The 27491-nt window shown below is 50.1% G+C and overlaps 2 protein-coding genes across 2 annotated transcripts in view; one reads left to right on the top strand and one right to left on the bottom strand.

The window, feature by feature from the left end:
• The window catches only part of LOC105699615 (Down syndrome cell adhesion molecule-like protein Dscam2), a 46760-nt gene extending 27884 nt beyond the window's left edge, over positions 1 to 18876 (top strand). Inside the window, exons 10-27 of the mRNA XM_023434395.1 lie at positions 5223 to 5546; positions 8280 to 8399; positions 8950 to 9129; positions 9791 to 9938; positions 10786 to 11084; positions 11951 to 12099; positions 12194 to 12348; positions 12999 to 13180; positions 13440 to 13748; positions 13963 to 14259; positions 14536 to 14677; positions 15300 to 15427; positions 15727 to 16155; positions 16340 to 16624; positions 16745 to 17031; positions 17604 to 17862; positions 17945 to 18035; positions 18426 to 18876. Coding sequence (XP_023290163.1) covers positions 5223 to 5546; positions 8280 to 8399; positions 8950 to 9129; positions 9791 to 9938; positions 10786 to 11084; positions 11951 to 12099; positions 12194 to 12348; positions 12999 to 13180; positions 13440 to 13748; positions 13963 to 14259; positions 14536 to 14677; positions 15300 to 15427; positions 15727 to 16155; positions 16340 to 16624; positions 16745 to 17031; positions 17604 to 17862; positions 17945 to 18035; positions 18426 to 18876 — 4235 coding nt within the window. The remainder of the gene's footprint in view (positions 1 to 5222; positions 5547 to 8279; positions 8400 to 8949; positions 9130 to 9790; positions 9939 to 10785; positions 11085 to 11950; positions 12100 to 12193; positions 12349 to 12998; positions 13181 to 13439; positions 13749 to 13962; positions 14260 to 14535; positions 14678 to 15299; positions 15428 to 15726; positions 16156 to 16339; positions 16625 to 16744; positions 17032 to 17603; positions 17863 to 17944; positions 18036 to 18425) is intronic.
• A 302-nt stretch (positions 18877 to 19178) lies between these two features.
• The window catches only part of LOC105699788 (tyrosine-protein phosphatase 99A), a 156316-nt gene continuing 148003 nt past the window's right edge, over positions 19179 to 27491 (bottom strand). The window contains exon 19 of the mRNA XM_023434387.1: positions 19179 to 27332. Within this exon, the coding sequence (XP_023290155.1) occupies positions 26856 to 27332 (477 nt within the window). The 3' untranslated portion in view covers positions 19179 to 26855. The remainder of the gene's footprint in view (positions 27333 to 27491) is intronic.

Raw genomic sequence — 27491 nt, 5'->3', positions numbered from 1 at the left:
CTTTCGAGACACGGCCATCTATCATTTGGATCGGTCGTGGAGCCGATCGAAATTAAACTTCGGGTCATACGCGAAGGGTGGAAAGTTCCGTCGGAACAGGCGAGGGACTAGAGAGACGTGAAAAATGAAACGAGCCCACGTCGACGAAGGTCGGGGTCGTCGTACGGGGCCGAGTGTTCCGGGACCGAAGACCTCTCCGGGGTCTTGCGAAGTTTCCGCAGAGACGGGAAGCTCTTTTCTGGGCTTTCTCGTTTTGTGCACCCCGTTGTCTCGCGGCCGGAAATATGACCCATGCACAGAGCACAGCAACTTGACGCACCGCTGAAGCACCCCGCCCTGCACGGCTCGCCGATTGCTCTCTCTATGTCCGTGCGACATCGACAGGAGACCGAAATGACGTGTCACGTGTGTACATAACTGCACGCCATCTTTTTCTCAGATAATTTCGGAGCGTGCGGAATTTTTCGGGGAATTTTACGGATTTTCTTTCGATACTATCGGCGACGACTAAACGCCTCCGCTCTTTTCCACAATTGGATCATACCTTGCCTGTCTTCGAGGCATTATAAATTTAATCAACGCATCGAATATAGGTTATTTCCCGATCCCCACGTTCCGGAAGTATCGAAATCACCCGACGCACAACTTCCATCCTTTCTCGACTGGCCGTGAATCCCGATTTCGAAAACTGTCAAATCCCTCTCATCGTCGCGAATACTCTGTTAGCGCTTATGAAATACAGCCTTTGCACCAGCGGTGACCTTTATCCCGTCCCCGTCGAAAATCCACGTACGATTTTGGAAAAGTCGCTAGCTCGAGGGAAATGGGGAGAAAAAATAGGGAAAGGGAATGAAAAAGGTCGCTAAGGGCGTATCGGGAAAATGGCCCTCGAAGTCCATCGCGGTATCGCGCGGCTGCGACATTTAAAAGTCCTCCAGTGCTTTATGATGCTGGGAGACTCGAAGCATCGGAAAAAGCTGGATAAGCGAAGATATGCGATTGGCTGGTAGAGAAATGTGCCTCGCCATGTTCTTTCGGATGGCTAACCGGATTCGTTACGTTCCCCAGGTCGGAATTCCGTGGAGTAAAATTATCCCGTCCTTTCCCTTCAACCTCGGTAATTTAAAATGAAATAAAAAGCCGGCGTGACATCGATGGCCATTTTCAATTGCCGTTTTTCCCGGTCTAATAATGGACATTTATTGGCGAAAGTTGTTAGCCAACGCGTGACTAAATCGGGTCGGCACTTTTGCGGAATTGGTCCAACGTGGCGCAGCATCCGGACCCTCCCTCGAGGAGACATCTCATATTCCGAAAATAATCCCGATGTGTCCCATTATTCATTCATGTTTAATAAAGGAGTAGACGGGACAATGAGTTAGACTTGGATGGCGTAAATTCACATTCGGCCGTACGTACGCGGATTTCCGACGGGTACATTTTTCAGCACCTCTACCGGCGAAGTACCATTGCAAATCACTTTTTCGATATTGTGTCTTCACTACTTTCCGATTCTACTGTCTACATATACGCCGACGATGCGAAGCCCTGAACATTCTCTACAACCGAGCGCAACAAATGCCGATAACAAAAACGTCGTCGGCTTGTTCAGAGGTAAATGCCTGGCTATGATAATAATTGGCCCCGTTAAAGAGGTATATTAATATCATCTAATACATTAATATACAGGGTGTCGTTTAATATCCGTTAGTCCTCACTTAACTCGCCCGGCTGGTAATTGCGGTTTGCTCGCGGTCTTGAAGAAGCTGTCTTCAGCAATGGCGCAATTTCCTGCCCGCGGTAACCACTTATACATATCTGGTCGCAGCCAACCACGTTGTCATGGTCGTTATTATTACACGGGGCAGTAGTTCCCTCATTACCAGCCACCGCAATCCCGCCACCGGTATGTGCGATTTCAATGTACGCATCCGAATGGTGCATTATGTGCAATAGAATGTTCACACATCACGGAGTATAATAGCAGCGACGGGCGATATTATTATGGCAGCGACCGCGAGTTGGCGAACGACGTTTCCAAATTCTCCGGTAATTCGGCAGGAATCGATAACCCGATCGAATTCGCGAGCACCCATTTTTCATCTATTAAACACCATCTGATAAACCATTCCCACGGAAGAGATTTTAATTTCTGAATAAATTTACTAAGTTTCCTATAACATCGCGAGTTGTCTTCAGGGACCTCTTCATGGACGTCTAGGTCCTACGACTCTTCGCGTACAGTTTTATTTTTCGGCACTGTGGGGTGGTGAGGACCAGGAAGTTACGTTTCCTCCTTCCGGTACCAGGGTTATCAGAGTCGTTTATCGTCCGCCTATATTTAATCGGAGCAATCTGAAGCAGGTTGATTAAGAAACACGGGCAGAGTATCGGCATAGGTGCGCTCGGCAGGGCAGCGCTTCACGGCGCCCCCGCCAAGATGTGTGGAGAACCGCTTTGATGGAATGCAACCCGTTCTCTATTCTGATTTTCAGTGCCACCTAAAATCACGCCTTTCAGTTTTGCTCGCGATTTAAACGTAGGGGACCGTACTAGCGTACAGTGCGTTGTCGTGACGGGCGACCTGCCGCTCACGTTCACGTGGCTCAAAGATAACGTGCCGATAGTGGCCCCGACGGATCCGTCCCTGGACTCGAAACAGGGTCCGAGGCAGGGCCGAAGGCAGGGCCCGAGGCCTCGGGAGGAATCCTTCAGAAAGGCGATCACCGTCCGCCAGTATGACGCTTTTAACAGCGCCCTGAGCATCGGCATAATCGCCCCCGCGCACAATGGCACTTACACCTGTCGGGTGGCCAATGGCGCCGCCACCGTCGCACACTCTGCACTCCTCCACGTCAACGGTAACGAACCGTTGGTGTTTCTCGGAGCACCAACCCGACCGGCTCGTCCGATCGCCGATCCCGGAGCTCCCCTCCGGAGCGAGCGAAACCGCCCAGGGACTTGCTGGTCGCGCGGCGGTTTTCGGTTGGTCGAGATCGACCCTGAACCCCAGGTCGCAAAGAGCGAAGGGAAAGCACCTTCCCCAAGGTCTCCTTATCGAGTTGGGTCGGTACTTCAACGGGAAAATGGGATCGATCGGGGGAAAATGCGTTCCAGCGCCTGGGTCCCAAAAAGTGCTGATGGGACCGAGTTGGGTAGCTTCGTTCGGGGTTTTGGGGTGGCTGTCGGATCGCCAATGTTCCGGATTTCAGCGTGTGGTTTCTCGGCCCAATTCCCCGTAGGAAGATCAGGGTTGGAGCCGGATTCGCCCAAAACTCTGGTCGTGGGGACCCGCGAACCGAAACGCCGCGCGACTGGGGGTCCTCGGGCTTCGCTCGGTCCAGGTCCGATCTAGCAATGGGATCGCTGACCTCACCTTCTATGCTACCGTTACTCTATGATGCACGCACTTTATGGGCCACCGCGTCGTACGTGCGACGCACCTGATGGTTTCCTGCGAACCCCGATGCGTAACGCGCGACCCGGCCATAACACACGAGGCATAACCGCGAGTCCAGATGAAGCCGAGTCCAGATGACGAGGCGCGTCTTCGTCGCACCTACGGCGCGGCCACTTTTCTCTCCGACTGCCTGACTTCTACTACTTGTTGAGATGTCCTGCACGCTTTTTTTCTCTCTGCACGCCATTGCACGCTTCGACCAGGTTTAACGAGAGATACCATCTACCTATTCTTACTCTCGCATTCTTATTACATCTCTATATTGTTGACGTTGATATTGCGCCGGTTGTTCCCTTGACCGCGCTGGGTGGACGGCTGGTTTCGGCATCAGGACGTGGAAGAGGATACCGACGATGGGCCAGGACCCAAACGATGCGGAAGGACGACGTCCTTCGCGCCTTGTGGACCCTTCTCGCCAATCCTGGCGCGATGGGCTCGGATTTCGGCTTCGTCTTCGGGGTCCAACCCGCGACTCGTCTCGTTTTCTGAACCCGGTGCCGAAGTCGGTCGCACGCGATCCGTCGATGGTTGGAGAACACGCAGGCTCGACGTCCCAGGACGAGATTAAGGAGTCGCGATGGGGCCTTCCTCGGGCAAACGGCTCCTCGTCTCGGAAATCTGGAGGAGAATTTCCGAACGGGGATCCCGCGAATCGGGGCGCTGACCTCGCATTTTGGGAACACCCTCGAGTACCCACTGTACTCGGTTGAATTCTCGTCACGAATGTCCGATGGAATCTCGTACACGAGAGTCCTCTCGAGTACCGTCCGTACCGACCGCGAGTCCTCGCCAAGGACACGTACGCTCCTCGGAGTGCATTTCGCATTTATTTTTGGAGAACGTTTACCGTGGGATGGATTCCGTAATTCGTTGGTACCAGCACACTTTACGTATGCGAGCATCCGATCATGGCCACCTCCGTAGGAGTTTTCGTAATACGAATGAACAGTTACTATACGTTATTGTAATGTGTTGCATTACGTTTGGACTGACTCCATATATATACATATACATATATAAGATATATATTCATATTGTCTCTTTAGACGGATTTATATCGGAGTGATGCACTTGATTTGAGGTTCATGTGCCCACTTTGTGTTCTGTATTTATTGTGGGATGTGCCATAGTAGATATGACGTGTCGACGCGGAGGAGACTCGAGCGATGTCAAGGAGTGGTCCTTTTCAGGGCCCCGGGATCTCGGGGGTCGGTCCTGGAAGGTGATCCTTTGGAACGCTCAATTTCGAATTCAACTCCTAGGGGAACTAGTTCCATGGGGTGCGGTCTTCAGAGTCGGAGCCAAAACCCCTTGATCGTTGTTCCATCGTCTCCGTTTCCGGAAGCCTTGGTCGAATCCCTCGGTGGGTCTCATCCATCGCCTTCTCATCCGTCCTGGCTCTTCCCTCCCATTTTTATTCTCCTCCCGGTTGCATCGTTCGCCCCGGGCCAGGAACCACCTCCGAGAGACCGACGTCCAGGCACGTCCGGAGATCCCTCGAGTCCGACGTCCAGATTTTGGTAGTCTGCTCATTGCCTCTTACGGTCGTAGCAAGCCCCCAAACGTGGCGGGCGGTAGTTCCCTTGCCGTGTTCCTTTCGGTAAGTAATGCCACCCCAAAGGAGTAGAAACGCGAAAGCATTGCGAATCTCTCGCAGCTGGGACGTGGCCGACTTAATATACGATTAGTAGGCCTCCAAACGGCTCTTCGGGATCGATTGGTCTGGTGTAGTTGGTACAACTCCGTAACTACCCCGTTGTAGTTCCGCCTCGGATCTCGCCGTTTAATTTCGAGGAAGGAGTGACGGAAGGGACGAGGACACAGCTTATGTGTTCCGCCGGCCAAGGAGATCAGCCCTTCAACATCACCTGGCTGATGAACGGCAGGAGCCTCCCGGCGAGAGACGCTGCCGACAAGTCCGAGAGGGCTGGACTCGCTGATAACAGCATTCAGATAAGCGCCTTTACGCCATTTTCCAGCATCATGACGATTAATAACGTCTCGGCGAGGCATAACGGCAACTACACGTGCCGCATCAGCAACGTCGCCGGTGTAGCTGAACACTCGACCAGTCTCTCCGTAGTTGGTGTGTGTCACCAAATTGTCGCGCTTGGTCGCGACTCGTTAAGTATAAAACTCTAATCACGCGGATTAGCGCTATGCCCGACTGCTGGAGGAGGATCCAGGTGTTTTGGAAAAGTTCTCGATGGGGAGGAACTCCACTCATTTCCCTGGCTAACTTTAGGGACGAGGACTTTTACTCCCGGCTTGGGAGAGGACTTCTTCAGAGTGACTCGTTCGAAATGTCTCTATAAAAAGACATTTTTTTTACCGTTTCAAAGCGTTTAGCGTCAAAGGCTAGTCGACGAATTTAGACCTTTCAAACGAGGTCAGTATTTCGGATGAGCCGTACTCCACATTAACTTGTGCTGTATCTGGGATCCTCGGTCCTTACTGTAAAATGACATCGGTCACAGATTTTTAAGCGTTTATAGAAATGACGTTTAAAATTCGGAATTTTTTCCTTAATGGGAATTTTTTCATGTCGATGCAGACTGGACACTTTGATCCTCTTCCTCAGGTATTGATACTCCCCCCCATCTGCAGGAAGATTCTTCGATACTAAGACGTTTGGTAAGCAACGCGCGACACACGACAGCCGAAAAGGGTGTACACTTTGGCGAGGCAAAATTATCTGGAATATGTGAAAATCGGTTTTAACTTCTGGTCAGAACATTCATGCATGCACACTTTCGAGGTGGAGGAGAAGAAACGTATCCCTCGTTTCCCTGATTTTGAATAGCTAACGAGTCATAGCTCCAGTAGGTCAGCCTACACTTGCAAAGGGATTTAAACTTTTCTGTAGGAGGCAATGAAAGGAGTTTGCAATTAGCATAAGTACCACGTTATACCTTATACGATACATTAATGTGCCTCTTGTTTTGCAATGATTACCATAACCTGGTGTGAAGCATGAGTTCATGGATTTATACATTTGATAGAACGTCCGGTGCAACGTAGGCCGAGGATGGACGGAGGAAATAAAAAAAGCACTACAATCCTTCCAGAATGTCGTTTTTTATTCCTTTCCGCGTCATTAGAATTTTCCTTCTTGGTCCGGGACTTTCGGTATAATAGACTCGATGTTTCTGAATGTTTATGCAAGGCCGGCATGAATAAAATTCCCGAACTACGGATCGTCCAATCGGAATCCAATTTAGCGGGCATATTGCATTCCGCGACGGATTTCTACTGCCGTTTCGAAATGTACAGATCGGAAATATTCACCGAATCGTTCAAAACATCCCTGACACACGAGCTGTCGGTCCTGCTTGACATGTATCACTTTTTTCGAGCAGCCGCGATTAGCGCTATTCGGTATCCTGCACGCATCAAAGAGCAATGTTTACCCCCTTTTCAAATTTCCCGCTCCGGGGAAGAATCGCTATCTCGGTTGCACTTTTCCAGGACATCCTCGGCCCACGTCAGTCGAAGGTAGCATTTCGATTCGTAAACTTGTTTTCGCTGTTTCCCTTCATAGCTAAGTTCTAGTAGGTTTAGCAGCGTTAATGCTTTCATCGATAATCGGCGATTTAGCGGGAAATCAAAGTTCATCTCGCTTTATAGGTGCATCTTGTTTGCACCGCGTCAACCTCACGGCTATTGGTCACTATCAATGAAATCGTATTCGCAAACGTCCAAAATTCCGCATTTTCGGATGGCGATGTGTGTACGATGGTAATCCCGGTTTTCAATTATTTTCGCCGTACTCGAATTGCGAGGCACAATTACAGGACGCTCTTTAAATTCTACAAGTTGCGGAGAGGATTTTCTGAGACGAGGGAATAAATAAACGGAAAGGGAGGGAATCTTTTGGAGTAAGCTGTTAAGGATCTCTGCAGCCAAGGGGAGGATCTATTAAGGATCTCTCTAGTCCGGCAAAAGAGGACCGAGACTTATTTCAGGAAGTGCCCGGAGAAACAATTCCTCCTTACCAAACTCGGATAGCTTCTCGACGGTGAAATCGTATTTTGGGAAAGGGAATTGGAAGTGAAAAAGTTTTATCCTCTTCCGTCCCTGATTTAAGGTGAAAGCATTAACGATTAAGAGTGTATGTAAGTATACAAGTCAGACGGACCGATGCTGCATGCGAGTCCTGATTAAATTAATTAACATTTACGCATATGCGATAGCGAATTAGATTTGGATTCTCAGAGTTAGTTACTTAAGACTTTCCGTCGAAGGAAATTCGGAAGGAAATTCTGCGCCGTTTTTCAATTGCATATAAAAATTCCAATGCAAAAACCAAACACTCCTTTGCTCGATTTTTACTCACACTTAATTATATTTCATCGTGATTCTCATTATTGGTGCTCAGAATTTCCAAAAATCCGCTACGCATTGCAACACGGAGAAATATTTCGTGCAAACACAACAAGAGCGTAACATGATCTCGACGGTAATTATGATACAGTACTTCCAACTTTCGGCGTAATAATCGCGTAAGGAGTTTTCGTTAAAACTTTCGCGCATTTCCCGTGCTCCCGTGTTACAATGCAGGTATGAGCAACTGAAAGAAATACATTAACAATAAATATCTCCCCGCTGCGGAATTATTTGATAACAGGAGAGCGAAGGACGGACTATTCCCCGATTTCGCTCTGCCAAGTGGTGAATTTTTCGTGGGCAATCGATGGCTCGTTCGATGTCCTTGCCGGCACGCCTTCGCTTCCAAAACTATTCTGCAGTGGCTGGGATTAAATGGAACAGGATAATAGCCCGCGGAATAAGATTTTGATCAATTTAATCGCACTTTTAGTACCTCCGCGGTGGACGGTGGAACCTATCGACCAGGACGCCACAGTAGGTCACGGTGTCTCCATAGCCTGTCAGGCCGAAGGATTCCCGGTTCCAACAGTGAGTTGGAAGCAGTCAGTGGGTAAGAGGATTTTTCTTAAATAATTCCAGGTTAAAGATAACGATAAAAGAGAGCCACCCAGAAAGAAAGATCCACCGCGAGCGGCGAAGAGGACGCCGCGAAAATGTCAAAGAGCACCCGACACTTATGGCGGACACAAAATACGCCCGAACCGAACTCATACCATCTCGCAACGACATAACAGAAGGATTAGAAGTTTACGATACTCTGGCGAGCATTAGAAGGACTCGGTTTACAGCCGGCGGAAATATACGTCCCGTCGTAACTCGAGGCCAAAACCGCAGTTAAGTCCCCGAATGTGCAGTCGGTTACAGGTTCTTCCGAAGGCACGAAGAAGGAAGTTAAACCGCGTTTGTAAATTCGCCTTCCGAGAATAAGTGTCCTGGCAACGTGGAAATGTGGAACCCCCGCGGAGATAGGCACCGACGTCGATAGGTCCCCTTCGCCGCTTCGCGTTCCGTCGCGGAAACGATTCCGAAGAGGGGCTCCTTCGCCGAATCGGCGTCCCCATTCGCTATGCATTCGCGTGACGGTTCCTTGGAATATTCAGGGGAAGCTCCAGGTGACTACAGAGAGCTAGGCTACGGCGGGTCGGAAGGTGCCAGAGTCGCCGGAAATGGGTCCCTGGTGATCCCACGGGTATCCCGGGAGCACGGAGGGCTGTACCTGTGTCAAGCGAGCAACGGCAACGGCCCCGGTCTCAGCAAACTCATTCGGCTAACAGTCCACGGTAAAATATTCACCCGGCCGCCGGTAGGCCGCCTAAAAGATGTGTAAAATATCCAGGGGAGCAGCGCCGGCTCGGCTGAAATATGGACGAGGAAACGGAGAGGCCGAATCGCGCAATAGTCGAAAATCAACGGACTGCAGTGGCCCGTTTAAGATTTACACCCTCCCAAATTAGGTTAATTCCCCGGCCCAGAGGGGAGACCCGAGGGTGGCCCCGAAGAGGCACTTGTTGAGGAAAAGGGCGATGGCTTTTAGTGCTAATTAGTTCTTACTACGATGGACCCTGGAAATAGACCGCTGGTTGGCTCTTCGGGGTCGTCTTCGGGGATGAAAAATTGGGAGCGACCAGTTCTTTCGACATAGTATCATCCTTTTATCTTTTTGCACGTAGGGGTATCGACTCAAAATCCGAGTGTAATGAGAAAATCCGGCATGCCGATACGTCAGCTTCACGATAATCGAACATGTGGATACCCGAGCGAGACAAAAGTCGGACACGCGAGGACGCCAGTGAGACAAAGAGGCCGTATAATTCTACGTACAATGCAGTTGCATTGCATGTAGTATAATGCGGTTCGGGATAGAACTCTGGAATTTCCCCCTTGGATATTTTCCACCGGTCGTTGTTCCTCTATATTTAGACGTTTTCGTTTTCTCGACAGTCGGCCCTCGAGTTACGGTCAGACCGAGCCACGAATCCGTGAGGCAAGGCCAATCCGTGACTCTCCGATGCGAGGTCGAAGGGGATGCAACCCTCGACGTGAGATGGCGAGCTCGAGGCAGCCTTATTGGTCCCACTTCTGACATGAGGTTTGTACCCGATCCCTTCGCCGGAGATCCCGACGCGTTCTTCCAGGTCCTATGTGCCGGGGTACCTAGGAATCCCGCTGGTACATAATACGCGAGCCCAGCAGTGGATCCCCAAAAGTTTGGCCATTTCTCCCCGCGCGCCCTGCAAGACGGATTCCAGAACCAGAGTTCCGCCGATTGTCCAGACCGTTATGAACTTCCCGAAGGAAACTTCCCCAGCGGTACTTACCGATATTAAATGTCGCAAAAACGGCACGATCTTGGATCAGCTCAGACCTTCTAACAGGAAACCCGGAACAAGACGTGGATCCTCCCCTGCGGTTGATTTAGCCATAACAGGTCGAAAAGGTCTTGAAACCTCGTGTTCCCTTATTTCCCTTCTTTTTCCCTAGAACAACAAACTCCTCGACGTGGATTTCCCGGAGGACGGTTTCCAACGTGGATTAAACGCCCACGACACGACAGGGGGCAGGCTTGGTGGATTTCGCATAACTTGTAAATTACGATTGCCCTCGAGACACTTGAGCGAGGGTCCCGGAAGCTCGGGTTCTCGAAATACAAATTATTAATTTCAGGGCTGCAGCGAACTCCCATCAGCCCTCTCCCAATCCCTCTCGTGCATAATGGAATCCAGGGCTATTTCGCGGCGGTCCAGGGGCGATCTCACGGGGAGGGAGAAATCTGACCATCATCCCCCTGATCTACCGAAACGACGTTCGCGGGATCATCGAGGAGTTTTACGGGCCCATATCTGGGAAGTCCTGGGCAAACACGTGTTCCCGGGGTCCCTATGGTGGAGGACACCCCCGTGTCGCGGATAATGAACACGAGCCACTCTTTGATGTAGGTACACGCTGAACAATTCTCCATTACCTCGCGGCATCCTGTCGGAGTTGCGAATCACGAAGGCCGAGCATACCGACCGGGGCGTGTACACGTGCATGGCCACGAACACGTACGGCCATGACAACGCCAGCATCCATCTGCTGGTCCAGGAACCACCGAATTTCCCGCGGAACCTACGTGTCGCCGAGCAGGGGAGCCGTTCGATACTTCTGGCCTGGTCCTCGCCTTTGGGGGACTCCGACCCCGCGCACTCCGACTCGCCGATTACGAAATACGTCGTTCAGTACAAAGAAGCCCAAGGTAGGTTCATCCAAAGGAATTCCTCCTTTGAAGGCTCCTCGGGTTTGCTTGCAGGCCGACCCCGGCGAATTTGTCCGGGGATTATTCCAGGGAGGGTCGGGGCTCCGTTCGATGACTCTTGACCCCGGTGGGAATCTCGCGTTTCGAGCGATCAAGGTTATTCCTCCGCCAGGAACCGGGTCCTCTTCCTTTTCGAGAATTACGATACCCCCCGCGAGGACCAAACTCGACTTCAGTAGTGACCCATCACTCGCTCATTACATTCAGGCACGATCCGCTGCGAACCCCTCTCGAAATACGTACCTCGAAATTTCGGGGATTTCATTCGGGTGGTCGCGACCCCTTGATGAGCGCTTTGCGACCCAATAAACACAAAGTGGTGGGAATACCCGTTGAGGAATGGGATAAAACCATTCACTTTAATCGCATAATTGACTTTATTGCAAGAAACGTGTTCCACCAGTTCCACTATCCGTCCTTTCCGGGACAAATTCAACATAACGTCTATTCTACGTTTATTACACCACCGTTTCAGTCCTCTACCATGAACGTCGTTTAAATATAAACTGAAGGTAAAATAATCGTTAAAAATACTAAACGCTGAAATAACGTTAAATCATTACGTTGAGGTACGAGAGATAGGAAAACATGAAAACACACAGTGTAAATTCAACGTCTCTTGTAAATGTGTATTTAACGAAGAGGGGAAGCGTTTAATTTGTACACCTACCGCCCTATATCCGTACCAGTTTTGCTCCCATGGAACGTGAATTCCCCTACTTTGCGTTTATTGGGGAGCATAGCAGGAGCCGAAAACCGGCGCTCGTTAATCCACCATTCTAAGCATGTCTTGTATCCACTAAAAGATGTGTGGCATGAACACAACGCGCAGCAGCCGGTCGCAGGAAACAACACGGTCGCTCTGGTTTCCCAGCTGAAACCGGCGACGACCTACCACTTCCGAGTGTTCGCGGAAAATCACCTTGGAACCTCGGCGCCAAGCGACATCCTTCATGTCAGTATCAATCGACGAAATCACTCACGAGCCATCGTTCCCGAGGTTGGCGAGAGTCATTGGCTCGATTAACCCGGCCCTTAATGAAATCTAGGCGCAGACCGACGGGGAGGTTCCCGGAGGCCCTCCGAGGCAGGTCGCCATCGAGGCGGTGGGTCCACAGCAGCTCAAGATAACTTGGCAGCCTCCCGATCGATCCCTCTGGAACGGAGAGCTTCTCGGATACACCATAAGCTATCGGAATTTAGGGTATCTATCGATTATCTTTATGATACCGTGCCCGCAAGCAGGGGTATCCTGGAGTGGGCGAATTATAATTGCCGGCTCGGTAATCCGGATCCCTAAGGCCCGACCGACGCTCCTGCTCGCGAGGACGACTCCTCCCGAAATCGCGTTACCCTCAGGTGGAAACCCATGGAAAATTGCTGGGCGATTTGTCGCACCTTCGGTTGGCTCCGTTTCGTCGCTGGGAACGGGTGGCTGAATTATTTCAGGGTCTGAGCCTCTGCGAGACTCGCCGGCTCCTCCTGGGTCCCCTTACTAATGGCGGCAGAGAGAGAGACAGGGGATTTGTAAATAATTACACCCATTTATAAATGAATTACTGGAGTCTCTGATTTGCTATCAGGTATCCACCTGGGGTGGGCGGTCTCCTAGGGGAACTTACGAGGGTCGAGCCTCCCCCGTTAAGGCTGTTAAGGTTGTTAAGGTCCTTAAGGCTGTTAAGGCCGTTTAGGCTGGCGAGGCTCTGGATCTGTTATTGATTACACGTCGGCTCGGTTTCTTCGCAATGTTCGACGGAATCGAGTTCCATTAACTATTAAAGTCATCGCGGATGGGATGGACGGTCGATCGGTTCCCCAATTTGTAACAGTGGTGCCTGCCCGTTTTTGTCCTAGGAGCAACGACCAGTCGGTGAATACCACACGAATAGGCATTACCGGCAACGGCGACGGCTCGTACGATTACAGGCTGACGGGTCTGCAGAAATACACCCAATACAGCATAGTGGTGAAAGCATTCAACAACAAGGGCGAGGGACCAAGCTCTGATCCCGTCACTGCCCAGACTCTCGAGGATGGTACGTAATTCCCATCGACGGGGGCAGCTCTGCTCCATTTTTTGGGAAGCTCCTCAAATATTGCTCGTCCCTCCACCTTCCATGCCTCCAACGAATTTGGTTCCGCCAAATTCTCCAGCTCTCGACCCCTGACTTCTATTCGATGGTGAAGAAGGATCCTACAGGCAGATTCTTCCACCCTGAAATTCTGGGTCCGATCGTCGATCCCTTACCTTGTCACGGTTGAAGATGACATTTTGAGCTTGTCTTGTGTTCCCAGTCCCCAGTGCCCCGCCGCAGAACATCGCCTGCACCCCCCTGAGTGGTCAAAGCATCCAAGTGACCTGGAAGCCGCCACCACCTGACAAGGTCCATGGCGAGATCAGGGGGTACAAGGTGCTCTACGAGGCAGCGAATGGCGCGGCATTCGAACTCCAGGGTTCCGGGGAGACCAGGACCACCCACGCCCTGAACACCGTCCTGCAAAGGCTGAGTCCCTACACCAACTACACCGTCCAGGTGTTGGCTTACACCAGGGCCGGCGAGGGGGTCACCAGTAATCCCGTGACCTGCACCACCAAGGAGACGGGTGAGCGAGCAAACGCATCGGAGGTGTTGCAACCCCATGGTTGGCGTACAAGGGAACCCTCGTCCAATTCCCGATAAGACCCCATTGACGATGAATTCCCCGTCTAATCTCCTCATACCTGAAATATCACTCCTGGAGGCGCATTCGTCCCGTGAATGTCGCATAATTTGAGGTTCCCAGGGTGGTCCCTTTGAGTGCTGGTCTGCCGTTTCAGTGCCAGACGCCCCGGAACGGGTCAAAGCCGTGGCAAGCGCCGAAGACACCGTCGTAATATCTTGGCTCCCTCCGAGGAGACCAAACGGCGTCCTCACCAACTATACGGTCTACATCCGGGTGCTGGATCAGGGCCAGGAAGTGAAGATCATTAAAGGGTACTCCCTCGCCCAGGATTTGCACTACGAGGCCACGGGGCTCAAGCTGATGGAGTCCTATGAAGCCTGGGTCGCTGCCTCCACGAAGGAGGGCCAGGGCCCCAGCACCCCCGTCATCAAGCTACAACCCACCACCTCTAGTACGCAGGATTTACATTAATCTAACTTCCAATGAATCGTAGAAATACAACGTCGACCTCTCGCGAAACCCTCGGCTCGCAGACGTAATTTCCCGATTTCCATCCCGAGACGAAGGAACCCCTTTCAAACTCCCGAGTCGCTCCATCGGGGACCTAAATTCTGAATTCGTGACGTGGACTTAAAGTCCGCATTTAAACCCGGGGGAATTAAAACCCGGGGACAATAACTCCCGGCGTCTGCTGGCGGACCTAATTCTGAGCGAATGTTGCAATTAGTTGCAGCCGCCATCATTTCATTCGGCGTGCCGCTCGTGGTGTCCTGGCGGGTCGACGTCCATCTCGCCTGTCTTTTTGTCGGCAAGCCAAGACCCATTGCGGAGTGGCGACTCGGGGAAACGAAATTGGAGAAACAACAGAGGTAAGCCGGCATCGGGTAACGGCGGAAAAGTTACGACCGCCTCGATACGCCTAAAGAAAATTTCCCCGTGAACGAGGGGGAAAATCTCGTAACGACGCGTTCCCTTATTATCCCTTTTTGAGAGGGAACGTTACACTTTTACGCTCCATGAGGAAGTTACGTCTTACGTAAAGGCGTAACAGCAGGTGAACACGAGGAACCGGGAAATTACACGGGAAGACTGCCGCTCCTTAAGAGTCTCGTTACCCATTGTTTAAAAAGGAGCAATTAACCCTTTTCCCTACTTTTCAATTTCCCCTTCCCGGTAATTCAAAGGAGCCGGAGATGGCGGTTCTCCACTTTTCCTTTTCCATTCGCTCGTGGGAATTAAATGGGGATGTTTACTCCAATTATTTCCATTGAGGCTGCCAAGTGGTAAAATGGACACGCAGTACTCAGGGCAGGAATGACGCAGAGACCTGGCGTATATTTCCCGAGATTATCCATTGCGATCGAGGCAGTATGTTACGCTTAACTGGCAGGGAGAATTACCGGGGCAGTACTATAATGGAACCTAACTGATAGCCAACAACCGGTGGGTAGAGTTTCTGCCACCTCGCTATGAACTGGCCGAATGTTGCAGGCTGGATATCACCCCTGATAACACGCTGATTCTACGGAACGTCCAGAGAAGCCACGAGGGCAATTACTCCTGTCACGTGAGAAACCCTCTGGGCACCGACGAGATCGTCCACGCCTTGAAGGTCCAAGGTAAGCTCCTTTCTTCCCGACAAGACGTCGATCGTCCTTCATCTCGGTTTCTTTTATTTATTATATTTTTCCTCCCTTTCGTACAAAATCCTACCGTCGAAATTCTCGCCGGCTCGGAGGATATCGACGTTATCGGGGAAACTCAAGGGAGGTCGAAAAGGAGGAGTCGGAGCGAGAGTCGAAGTTGCACGTCCTCGGATCCTGCAGGATCTTGCGCCGAGAAGCGGCGGTTCTCGCTCCTCGTCCGTTCTCGGCCTCGGACTCGGCAGGGAGTTTTAATTGGTAAACTTTATACATAGTTCCACCAACACCGCCGACTCTTCTGGCTACCGGCACCACGACGGACGCAGTTCAGCTACAATGGAAACAGGGGGATAACGGAGGCGCTCCCATTAAAGGATTTCTATTGGCTTATCGGATAGAATTTGCAGAATGGGAAGAGGTCATGCTAGATCGAAGGGCGAGCACCCACGTGCTGGAGGGCCTTCAGTGCGGGACGAGATACCAATTCACTTTGGCGGCTTTCAATCGAATTGGGAGCGGAAGCGCCAGCAAAATTGAAACTGCCAAGACGAAAGGCTCGAAGCCTGTGCCCCCCGCGAAGCAGCATCTGATCAGAGCCAACCTAACTTCCGTCATTCTAGACCTGCCCTCCTGGCAGGATGGAGGGTGCCCGCTGCTCTACTTCGTCGTCGAGTACAGGAGGCTGCCCGGTGATTGGCTCCTAGGTAAACACCAGGAACTTTGGCTTGACTTTGTTCTTGCTCGAGGAAAGAGGCGGCTCGTGAATTTCGACGAGCCGGGCTCGCACGGGAACCGAATTATCGACTCGACGTGGCGCCTTTTTAATCGACTCGTATCGTCGAGCCCATCCGATGGAATCGCGACTTGAGAACCTGGAACTGTTTTCAGTCTCCAACAACGTGCCGCCTCAGTCGAGATTTCCGATAGTCGACCTAGAGAGCGGTGCCAGCTACGAGCTCAGGGTGACGGCGTACAATAACGCTGGCTCGACTCAGGCCGAGTACTTGTTCAGCACTCTGAGTCCCAATGGCGCAACGAGGACCCGCGAAGGTCCTCACCAGGAGGTCGAAGACACTCCGTTGTATCTGGACGCACAAGTCTTGGCTCCCAGCGTGATCTCGGTGCTGGCCGTCCTCCTGGCCATTGCTGGAGTGTGCTTCTGTCTCAGAACGCGTAAGTGACCGGACGTTCCTTGGTGAAACGACAGAGGTTCTATGGTTTGGTCCAGAGCTTCGGTTGTTTGGCGTCTTCGGGGTCGTTGAAGAGCGATTTTCACGGTGATTTCCTTTCCAGATCCCGACAGACCAGGGTGCGCGAATGACCCTAATTCGCAAACCCAGGCCGCCTTGGACAACAAGCACAACATGGAGCAAAGAGAACAGTATTACGCGACAGTAAGAAAGCCCGGGCAGCAATCACCCTGCCGAGAGGTGAGCGCGTTGGAACGCATTCCCGAATATTCCGAAGATATTTATCCATACGCCACCTTCCATCTGCCCGAGCAGGAAAACCTGTCTGCGAACCCCATCCGACAGGCTTTCTTCTACGAGAGGAACGAGACGATGCTCCAGGGAGCTCAGGTATGCATTCCGCGTAACAACCCCGATCATCGATTTGCTATGGAAAGGATTCGCCTTTATGGACCCGGGCTCAATGAAACGCTTCTTTACGACGGCACGAGATGTTCCTCCACGTCGTTTCCTTCTGGCTGTCTCGTTGTTTTACGACAAACATCCCGCGGACTTATTAGATCTTAAAGAAGTGTCCCCGGCACGATTTTCAGCCCGACGTAAAGACGGAAGGGTTGCCGTTTCCTAGATTCTCGGACCAAGCCTCAATAAGAGACGCGACTTCTTTCCGACTCGTAAAGGGCCACGTTTTCTCATTTCTCTATCCTCTGAGAAGCAACGTGATCATCCCTTGTCCAAAAATTTGTTGAACTTCTGTCCCTTCTTCGTTCGAAGGCAAGGGCCAATTGTCTCGTACCATTGTCTTCGTCCCATCTAAGTGTTTCTTCTACTCATTTATGTACCTTACAAGGATCTTGTTTAATTCTGCTTGAAGAGAGGAATGTCTGGAACTGCCAACTGATCTCTACACGTGGGGCGCAATGTTCTGGACCAACTTATTTCACCTTTTCGTAAAATTGCAGTGCGACGTGGACCAGTACACGAAAGTGCGCGGCAGGGCGCGGCGTAAGTCCAAGTCCTTCAAGTCCGAGTCGGAGGAGTACGACACCCTGGGGTCGGATAGCGACACAGAGGTGGGGACGAGTAGCAGAACGGAGTCGTCGAACCATTTGGACGACTCGGGTCCAGCGTCCATCATGGCTCGTTCTCCGGGCCCGAATTCGGTGGGCCAGCGTGGCCGGGACCAGCGACTGGCGCTCGTCCCCAGGCCGGTTCATCATAGTAAGTTAGTATTCCGCTTTCTGTGTCGTCCGGGTGCCCTGGGGCGTCACGCTAATCCCGAGTCTGGCCCTCCGATCCCTAGATGTGCTGTACCACACGCACGAATCAAGTACATCAACCGAGCCGTCACCAATTTCTGAGCGGAAGACCTTCCCCAGGCTGGAGAAGCAGAGGTAGGAAGCGTCGACCTGGGAGTGCCGATGGTTTCCCTGGGATCGTTACCGGGGGAACGAGAAAGTCTGGCCTCCTCTTCGGGGCCGGCGCAACGGCTGATGGGTCCCAAAGAAACCTAGAAAACCTCCAAAGTCGGCACCCATCGGTTTGACCGCTCCGTATTCCTCGGTTTCCAAGTCAACTTAGAAAAAGGGGACTCGTCGCCAGGGAAGAGAGTCGCTGGGCAGGAACCTGGACAGGGAACTTTCCGACCTGGAAGTGCGTTGCCCCGGCCCCGAATGGGTTCTCCACCGGGATCATCGGTTAGACTTTGAGGGGAGAACTCGTCGCTGGTGGGGACCAAACGTGGAGATCGGTCTCGCGGTGAACGGGTGGTTTCCGATTTTAAGGAGTCGCGGCGCTACCCCGGACGTCGAGGCCAGTCGCACCCCTGGGGTCCTGAGGGCGGCTCCGAAGTCCGAGGTCGGGATGAGACCTTATTCCGCCAGCGTTTCGCCCAACCACTCGACCGATCACTCGACGGGCCTCCGGGTGGGAAGGAGCGATCGCCAGAAGCTGGAGAACCCTCGCAAGTCCCTCGAGTCCCTCTACCTCCTGGACGAGCCCAACGGCTCCCGGAATTTCCACAGGAACTCCAGGATCAGGGCTCTCGGTCGGGAGGAGTCCTGGAACAACGAGTTCTCCGCTCTCGAGCTGAAGCCCCCCTCGGGCTTCATGGACGCTCATGAGATGAGCGAAGCCGAGTGCGACATCGACATGAAGCTGAGGGTCCACCGGAAGAAGCCTGGCACCCCCAACTCGCTCTCGAAATCGCCAAAAGACTTTACCATCACCGTTTAAGTATAGCGAATATCAAAAGAATACGTATGTGTAATTCATTATGACTGTTAAGCTCTCGAAGTTTGACCTGTCGAGATGACCGCCTCGGAAGATGGTATTAACTCTCGGTGTACAATAAAGACATATTTTTTTAGGAAACCGGAGAGTCTCCTCGTGATCGCGGGAACCATCGTCGCTCCTCCGAGGGCGACGTCCGTGCGAGATTTCCCTGAAGTGTCGTCTATCCCCGATTTTTTTTTTTTTTTAGGAACATTCTCCCAGATGTACTCGCGCCATGTTCCTCGATAATTAGGGAGCGATAAACACTTTATTACATCGATTCGATAGTTACAGGAACGCAAACGGTGGACCGTCGTGACACCGCAAGTGGGAACGTGGTGCAAGTGCGCTTTCGTACAAAATATTAGTGGATCCTTATTAGTCGTCGCCTGCGCCCTCGTTTTACCTCAGATGTCCACGGATCCGTTTTATTATAATCGGAGCCATTTTGATTTTCTCCCGAATCGGAGCAGTTCTCGGTCGCGTGGAATTGTGCAGTTAATCGCGAGACAAGCGTGTCCGTGCCTCGTTGTCGGGGAAATTCCTGTCAAGTTACCCGCGGCCATTAGAAGTTTCATAAATCAAATGCAACGGAAGGTAAGGGGAAGTTAGGGAACGGGCATTGTGTGTCCTGGGTGGAAATTTCCGCCCCAATTTTCCCCGGGGTTGCGTCCCTCGGGATAACGCGCTCCTACCCTAAGGTTTCGTGCCCACCGCCTCTGGCTCCGCTGGGAAATAAAATAATGGAAATCCTGAGAAGTTCGGAGATGAAGAAACCCTACGGTAATTTAACACCGACCGAGTTATTCCCACCGTTCGCGGGAATTTCATAAATCCCTGAAAAAGCCGTAACGAATGTCGAAGGTCCTTCGATAAGGTGGAAGAATCGGCGAAAGCGATCAGCGACCTCGCAGTCTGAATAACAATTTATTCCAGCATTGGTTATTGACGATTTAGTTATGTCGGTACTTAGGACAGGGAACTAAAGAGATTGAAATATCTGAACGACGTTTTGCCCTTCGGAAAATCGGAATTCTACTCAACGGGTTTGACATTTTGTACTTATATTCAGAATGGTCTGCGAGACTCGCGAGTTAAAGATCTGGGGGATACAAAAATTAGGTATTTCAAAGTGTCTTCCTTTTGTTTTTTTGCTTCTTTTATATATATACGTCTACACGTGTGGACCGATTGCACCTCGACGGACGTAAATCAATTTTCCAGAGCGAATAGCGTTTGCGTTAAAAAATATCTAATCTCGCTAAACAGCTCGCTAACGATGGTTGCCAAGACGTGGAATCGTGATTCTAATAAAGTCCCATCTGGATTAACTGTCTGCACTCTATTTGATTTCTCTCTTTCTCTCCCCCACGTACACTGAGACGCTCCCGGCAGAAATGAAAAAGCTCCAAGTGAATTTCATAAAATCTATCAATTACACAGAGTACATCTTTAACTGCGATAACGTTTTATGTTACGGTTATACACTGGTAGCGGGCAAACGATGTTCCTCCCTCGAAAGAAAAAGAAAGCCGAATAACCTAGTCATCTGTACAGTCATTGGGGGGGGGTTCGTCTACCATCGTTACATTTTTAAATCCTAGGAAATCCTTATTCTTTGTTAATGCCCCCTGATATATAAAAACAAAAAGGAACATCGATAAAACATTCGAAATAAATTTCACCGATGATATTTACACGTGCCAAAATGAACGGCGATCAATGGATTGCTCAATTTGCCATGGAAAGAAAATTTATACAAAAATTCGGAGAAAGCCCATCCATTCGGCTTAAATAAATAATGCAGTCGTCGCTACTCGAGGAGAATTCGACTTCGTTTGCCCGTCAGTCGTCCGATTATCGTTAAACTACCTCCATGTGGTCGCAGACATTGAAAGCCACACAGAGTTATTACTTTAATAACATATATTAACATATTCTGTACGTCGCCACGAGTTATCTCATTGTCTAGACCTTAATTACACGTACATGTGGTATCTTACCGTAAATCGCTCTCTAGATTAATCCTTCGATAATTGAGGGCCTCTCGTGTCCTTCTAGACGTCCGTGGTATTTACAATGTCTATGTACAAATACTGTTTGAAATGACAAAAATACCTTCGATCCAGGTGATCGCATCGCGCGGTCTAAAAGGATAGAGAGCGGCGTCGCCGATAAGAGATTATGTCGCGCCGCGTCGACGGAGGCCATTTTCGAAGCCTCGAATTTGAAACTGATAAAGGGGGCGGCGGGGGCGGAAATCCGGAATCAAACGCAAGTGGAACACAGTGAATTCGCAGGCAGTGCTCGGTCTGCCGCAAGTCGGAATTGGATTCGCGATTTTTGGCGTCTCTTCTTTTCTAAATCCTCCATTTCGCGAGGGAGTCGGCGAGTGCGCGAGGACGAGTCGTGGGACGACAAGAAACGACATTAAATGACGGAACGACGATTCATCCAGGGAGAGATCGGCTCTACGAGACCCCGCGAGCCGAATTGGACGATCCTCTACAGTAAAACGATGTTAAAAAGTTGCGGAAACGGTTGGAGAGCGGTGACTTCGATGCGCGCACAAGAGGTGTCCCCTGCGGGCGCCGCCACAGCGCGTATAAAAAGGTACAAACTTTGGAAAAATCCGGGTCTCTCCCTCTCATTTTCTCTTTTTTTTCTCTCCCTCTCTCTCTTTCTTGGTAATCCTAGAGCACGGTACATCGGCCACCAAAGAGCGCGGATGAAAGCACGAGAACGACTACCGGGGAGCTCGAGTTAAAGGAATTGGGCCGGGAAAAACAAACCGATGTTGAACTTATCGCAGAGTAGGCCAGTTTGCGTTACAGCCGCCATTAGCTCGGCGCGGTGTAACGCGCTTAATAGGGTATAATTATGCATCGTAATGAACTCGAATTACACCCCATCCGGCGAGTGAGCGCGCGGTAGCTTAGCTTTAATTGGTCGTGAAGCATCTGCATGGGAGAGACACTCCCGCAGGGTTTTCACAGGAAACGAGATCCTCGTCGAGATTCCTGCCCTCTCCCGTAGAAGAGTCCTCGGGGTCGAAAGTGGGCCCGGGATTCTTCTCGGGATTTCGGCAAGCCGATTTCGAGGCGAGTCGCCATTTTACCGCGGACCCGTATTAAGAAAAGAAAGGAGTGCTTCCGCGAGGTGTCCTTTCCGGCCTTCAATTCTTCGCGCATAATTCTCTAGTCGATGCTTACGCTATACTTCACGTGAGTCCGGTTGTCCGTCTCTTTCGGGCCGCGTTCGGAATCCCAATGGCCGACCGACCGAGAGGTACGCTTTCGCAAGAGTCGCAAACGCAAACGCCGCTCGCGCAATTCGACGTGCCGTGGAGAATGATCGCGCCCTGGTTGTCGCCCGCTAGACCGATGATATTAAATGTATATTTATAAGCTACACCGCGAATATCCTCGAATATCTTTACAAGACCTGTAGGCGTGCGGTGCTACCTCGCGTCTCCGACTCGGCCTCCCTCGGTGCGAATCTTCTTCGCCCGTGAAATGATCTATTATTAAATTCTAATTAATTTCCACGCCACATGTTCGCGGCTTTAAAAATCCTTCCCGTCTTCCCCAGAACGTGGAAGCCTTGCCGAGGGATTAGAAAAATCTTCCGAAGAGGAATCGAGGGCCTCGCATCGCGGGGACGCCGAGGGAGCAGCTCCAACTTTCCCGATCGAATTTTCTCGCTCGTCGGAGTTTCCTCAATTTTTCCAGAAAGACTGACCCTCGTTTCCCAAGGATCTCGGTCCTTGCCAAACCAGGGCCACTCTAGTCCGAGGCTGCGCAAACAGTATACTGACTAGAATCTAAAATAAAGTCTATACATGCTCGTTCGCTTTAAAACTTACTGGCTAGCGGGTTACCCTACCGTTGTGTCTGCTCCTTTAAATATATCGATCTTGTACAACTATCGAAATACGTGTACCGTAGAACGCGGACTGCGTCCGAGGCTGAAAAACGCCCTTTTGAACGCGCATCCGCGAGACAGAGACAGATTATCAATATGACTTCGATATCCTAGGTAACGCTACACTTTCTTTTGTTCCTCGAGTGCGGTATACCCTGCAAAGTCGATCGGACGCATCATTTCCGGTTCCGATTTTTTTTTCTTATTATATTCATCTTCTCGGGGACGAATCGATATCTCGCCTCGAGAAGTGTTTGTCAAATCGCAGCTTTCCGCCATTTAGTTTTCTCCGGGCGAGCGCACTCCTCCGCGCGAATCTTCGCAATTACCTGTCGTCGATCATCGATCATCGATCGAGTCCCGATCACGCACCACCGAGTAGGTTTACTTCTCACATACGGTACGATTTTGTCATTAGTCTACGTACATAGGTTTTTACTTTGTTACAGTCCCGCGGACACGTGTCGTAGAGTCGATGATTCGGGTCTCACTTCGTCAATAGATCTCTATGTGCCTAAACGTATTATATCGATATACGTGTCCGATCGAAGGAGGGCAGAGGAGGGATTGTTTGATTAATCGGCCCGTGCGGTATAATCAGTTGTTACATTTCCTGTGATACGAGAAAGTAGCGTAGTAGCGAAAGTACGTGAGTCTTCCGAAGGTCTATTAAATTTTTCCCGTATGTTGTCCATTACGTATATATATATATATAAATTTTTTTTTTAATTCCACCTTTCATGAGAAATCTTTGCCAACCCCTGAATGGATTCAATTCACCTCGTAATTGTATTATTACCTGGAATTCGTAACTACATATCTGTCTAGGTGCTAAAGAGAGAATCGCTTGTAGGCCATCAATTGGAATTGTAGTGCACAGCGACGTCATTAGACTAAATGACGGATTATTCAATTTGCCGGAGCCTCCTCGGTAAAAAAGCATCGGAGGGAAAAATGGAATTCCTGTTTTCAGTTAATATCTAATAGCTTATTTACACGCTAATTTCGGAGACGGTCGTTTAACAGCTTAGACGATTATACGGTAGAAGTAGCAAAAATCCCGAGTCAGTCTTAAAACACATCCCATCAGCTGGAATATGCAAATGCATCGTGCCATTAACAAAGTAACGTGTTAATAAATTGAAATTAATTTCTATCATGTCGTTAGATAATTGTGCTCGACTCAGCCTTAAGGCTTCCTCGCGTTGATCTTGCAATTATCCTTACAATTAAACACAGAGGAAGAAGGAAAACCCGGAGAGAATTCGATTTAATTAGAAAGATTTGTTAGAATTATTCGCTACCGATGGAATTGGAAAGATATCACACGTGATCATTCGGGAGTTGGCATGACTCGTGGAATGTAAATTTCAGCTCTAGTAATCTTCGATAGTTTTCAGTGGCTTTCTCCTGCATGCACTTATGCAGTTCTTATGCACATCAGGCTGCACTTCCTCGTAGAAATGTCTACCGCGGGCCGTTGTTCGCGCACTTCAGTATTAACACTTCGATATCTTACAGCTAGATATAAATATACATTTATATATTATGAACATTACGTACAGCACAAGAATTGTGACTCGATTGTTAGACTGATTCCATCACGAGTAGACCATTTGGCTTAGAGACGTGTCCGTCGCGGGTTCAACACTGACTACCATCTAAGACGATAAAAAGTTCCAGTTTAACATTAAAGAGCAATGTTAATAAGTCTTGTTAAATTCGTCGCCCGACGGAGTGGCTACCTTACGAGTTGGATTTCATTTGTGCAGTGCAATTGAAGACGTACCTCGCGAGTAAGAAAATTATCCTCGTTACCGGCTATGCTTTTGCGTAATTTAACCCAGCTAGATTGTAGGCGACTCGATATGCGTTAAAAACAATGCAAATCCAGCGACCTGGCATTCGCAAGACTCGGTAGAAAAACGGAAAGAGAAAATAAACAAAAGAATTGTATGCGATGGTACAAAACGGACTCGAGTGCTGGCATTTCCAGAGATGTGTCTTTGCGGTGGATATTATTTAATGACGGCATGATATATTTACCGATGTCACGATTGTCAATATCGTACTCTGCGATCCGACATAATCCGTGGGCAGACATTTCGAATTTTTCTTATAAACATTAATATCTCCTCGAAAATGCCCACGACCTTAAATTGCAATAAACTCGGACTTCAATTCGCATTGTCGAGTAGAACAGCATTGCGGAATGTTGTCAAATAGCGGCGAGGAATTAAATATTAATTTTACACCATAGCAAATGATGATGTCTGAACGTCGAAATGCATTGGAAAAGTCTATGGCAAATTCCGGAGCTGAAGTCACTTTGCAGTGCACAGTTAAATAAAAAAAAAAAAAGAACAGTCTCTGAGTCGTTTGTGCAATAGCGTTGAAAAAGTCGTAGTTACAAATTAACGCAGCTTATGCGACGTAAGGGTCGGAATTCGCGTTGTAAAAAATTGGTTTAAGAAATTCTGGGAATGAAGGAATCCACGGTATACGAGGAAAACGAGGTGAACTGTTTAACGGACTTCAGGATTCGCTTCTAAAATGAGTATTAAGGTGTAAGGTGTATAAGCCGTAGAAAAAATATTATTTGGCCGTGTCGAAGAGCCGAAACTCGATGTTGTCGAGGAATGGACAAAGAAATGCATAAATTGTCAATAATCGTTAGGGGTAAATGGACCGCCGCCGTAACAGCTGATCGGATTAACTACACTAATCGTTTTAGCATACGCTGCGAGTCCGGCTTTCCGTGCTTAGTTCTGGTAAATGCATTCAAGACGTGTGGAGTGTGTCACTGGAATGCTGAAAATATTGAGCAAAACGCATGCTAATCACATCAGGAACGTTCGGCTCGAAGAGCAGACACAATGAATTTACATCGCTACAAGATCAAACGTATCCATGCGCGCCAATCACACATCGATGTACACACGAGATATACACAGCCCAGTCTACGTACGAGCTAGTTTAGCGATTAAAATTACACATTACCACCTAATTCTTTGGCAACTCGGGTTGTCGGATGGTCCGTACGATTATTTACAAATCGAATACAAAATACCCGCACGGGCTCGCGAGAGGAGGCTGGCCAAGCCGTCAACAATGTCGCCTTCAGCAAGGGGAACTAATAATTAAAAATCACTGTTAAAACTATCATCAACAAAATGATCGATTAATAACGCGCGGTGACATCCTCCCGATGTACCGCAGATAGTCTTTCTTCAAGCTCTCGCTCGCTTCCCTTCCACTTCAGGATCTGCTGTCCCAATCGGTACATACATCCAGCACTGATAAGACTATAAATCGCATCTATAACAGTCAACACAGAGTACATCGGACGAATGTCGACCTGTCCCTTGAGTGCCCGTTCATGATATAAAAGATGTCTCCATCAATTTCCATAGAGTAATCGACGCGAGCCTCCTCCCACCAGCCATCTACGCGTGGCGACGATCGAAATCATTTTCGATGTGATCATTACAGTCGGTCGTTAATTATCCCTACTGAGTCTTACGGCGTTAAAATATTACGGTGAAGTCGTTAGCATAGCGTTCGGAATTGTCTCATCAAGGACGAAACGTCGACCCGTCCTCGAGGGTTGCGATGAGTTGGCGATGGAGAGGCAGAGTACGCCTAAACGCTGCAGGCATCTGTAAACGACGGATCCTTTCCGGGACAAGGGAAACGTCTCCATACCCACGGTTTCTCACGGGAAGGATAATCCCCTGGAGTCCTTTAGGGCTCCAGGACCATAAACACTTTCGCTAAACCTCTTGTCCTCCAGCGGAGTAGTCTAGGCCCAAAGGGGTACAGCACTTTGTTCTCCGCGCAGAGAGCTGCGCGCTCGTTAAGGGGCATTCATCTTGCTTCCGGTGCCGCCAGGGGATCTTTCTTCGCCTTTGACTCTGGAGTTCGACTTGAGTCAGCACTAGTTGGACGCCGAAGTGTCCTCGAGTGGCCGATCACCGACTGGAGAACGCAGATCACCGGTCTTCGCCCAGTTACCATCATTGCGGAGCCTTCGCGCAGGTGGCTTCCATTCCTTCGGGTGGCACTCGCATGTTGCCGTTGGTAATGTACCCATTCGCATCTATTGCTACGTGGGCACCGACAACAGGGTGGTTCCCGTAATTTGCCGTGCAAAGGGGCACCCCTGCGTTGCCTGGAATGACATGGTCGCTCCGCCCGACGCGATTCGCGTTCGCCAGACCTCCTCGGTCATTCGAGTGGCTCAGGTGAACAGGGATAGAATATTCCGCAGGGTATTCCGACGTCACCTCCACGGTGTATTCTCGAGGAGCCGTTTTTACGGTGTAGTCGACCGGCAAGTGTTGAATGGTCGTTGACGATGTCATCAACGACGGATCCGTGGGCCTGTTCAATGATCCTACGTGGCCGTTCGGCATAGCGTACAGATCTGGCTCCACCTGCGTCTTCGATGACAGCACTGACTCCAGACAGTGATATATCAGAGCATAGTCCTCCTGCAAATCGTATTAAGGAGTACTTTAATCACTCGAAGGTACATCAAGAGGAGGAGAGGCACTCGCTCGTAACTACTGAACTATAACAGTCTCCTCCAGATCTTTTTATCTCCTGATTTTCCCCTAACTACTCAACCAGAAAACGATCGTTAAGTGCTG

This window comes from Orussus abietinus, unplaced genomic scaffold, assembly GCF_000612105.2.
Source record: "Orussus abietinus isolate OABI.00-Male unplaced genomic scaffold, Oabi_2.0 scaffold10, whole genome shotgun sequence".
Taxonomy (NCBI): domain Eukaryota; kingdom Metazoa; phylum Arthropoda; class Insecta; order Hymenoptera; family Orussidae; genus Orussus; species Orussus abietinus.
This window is presented reverse-complemented; position numbering and strand designations above follow the sequence as displayed.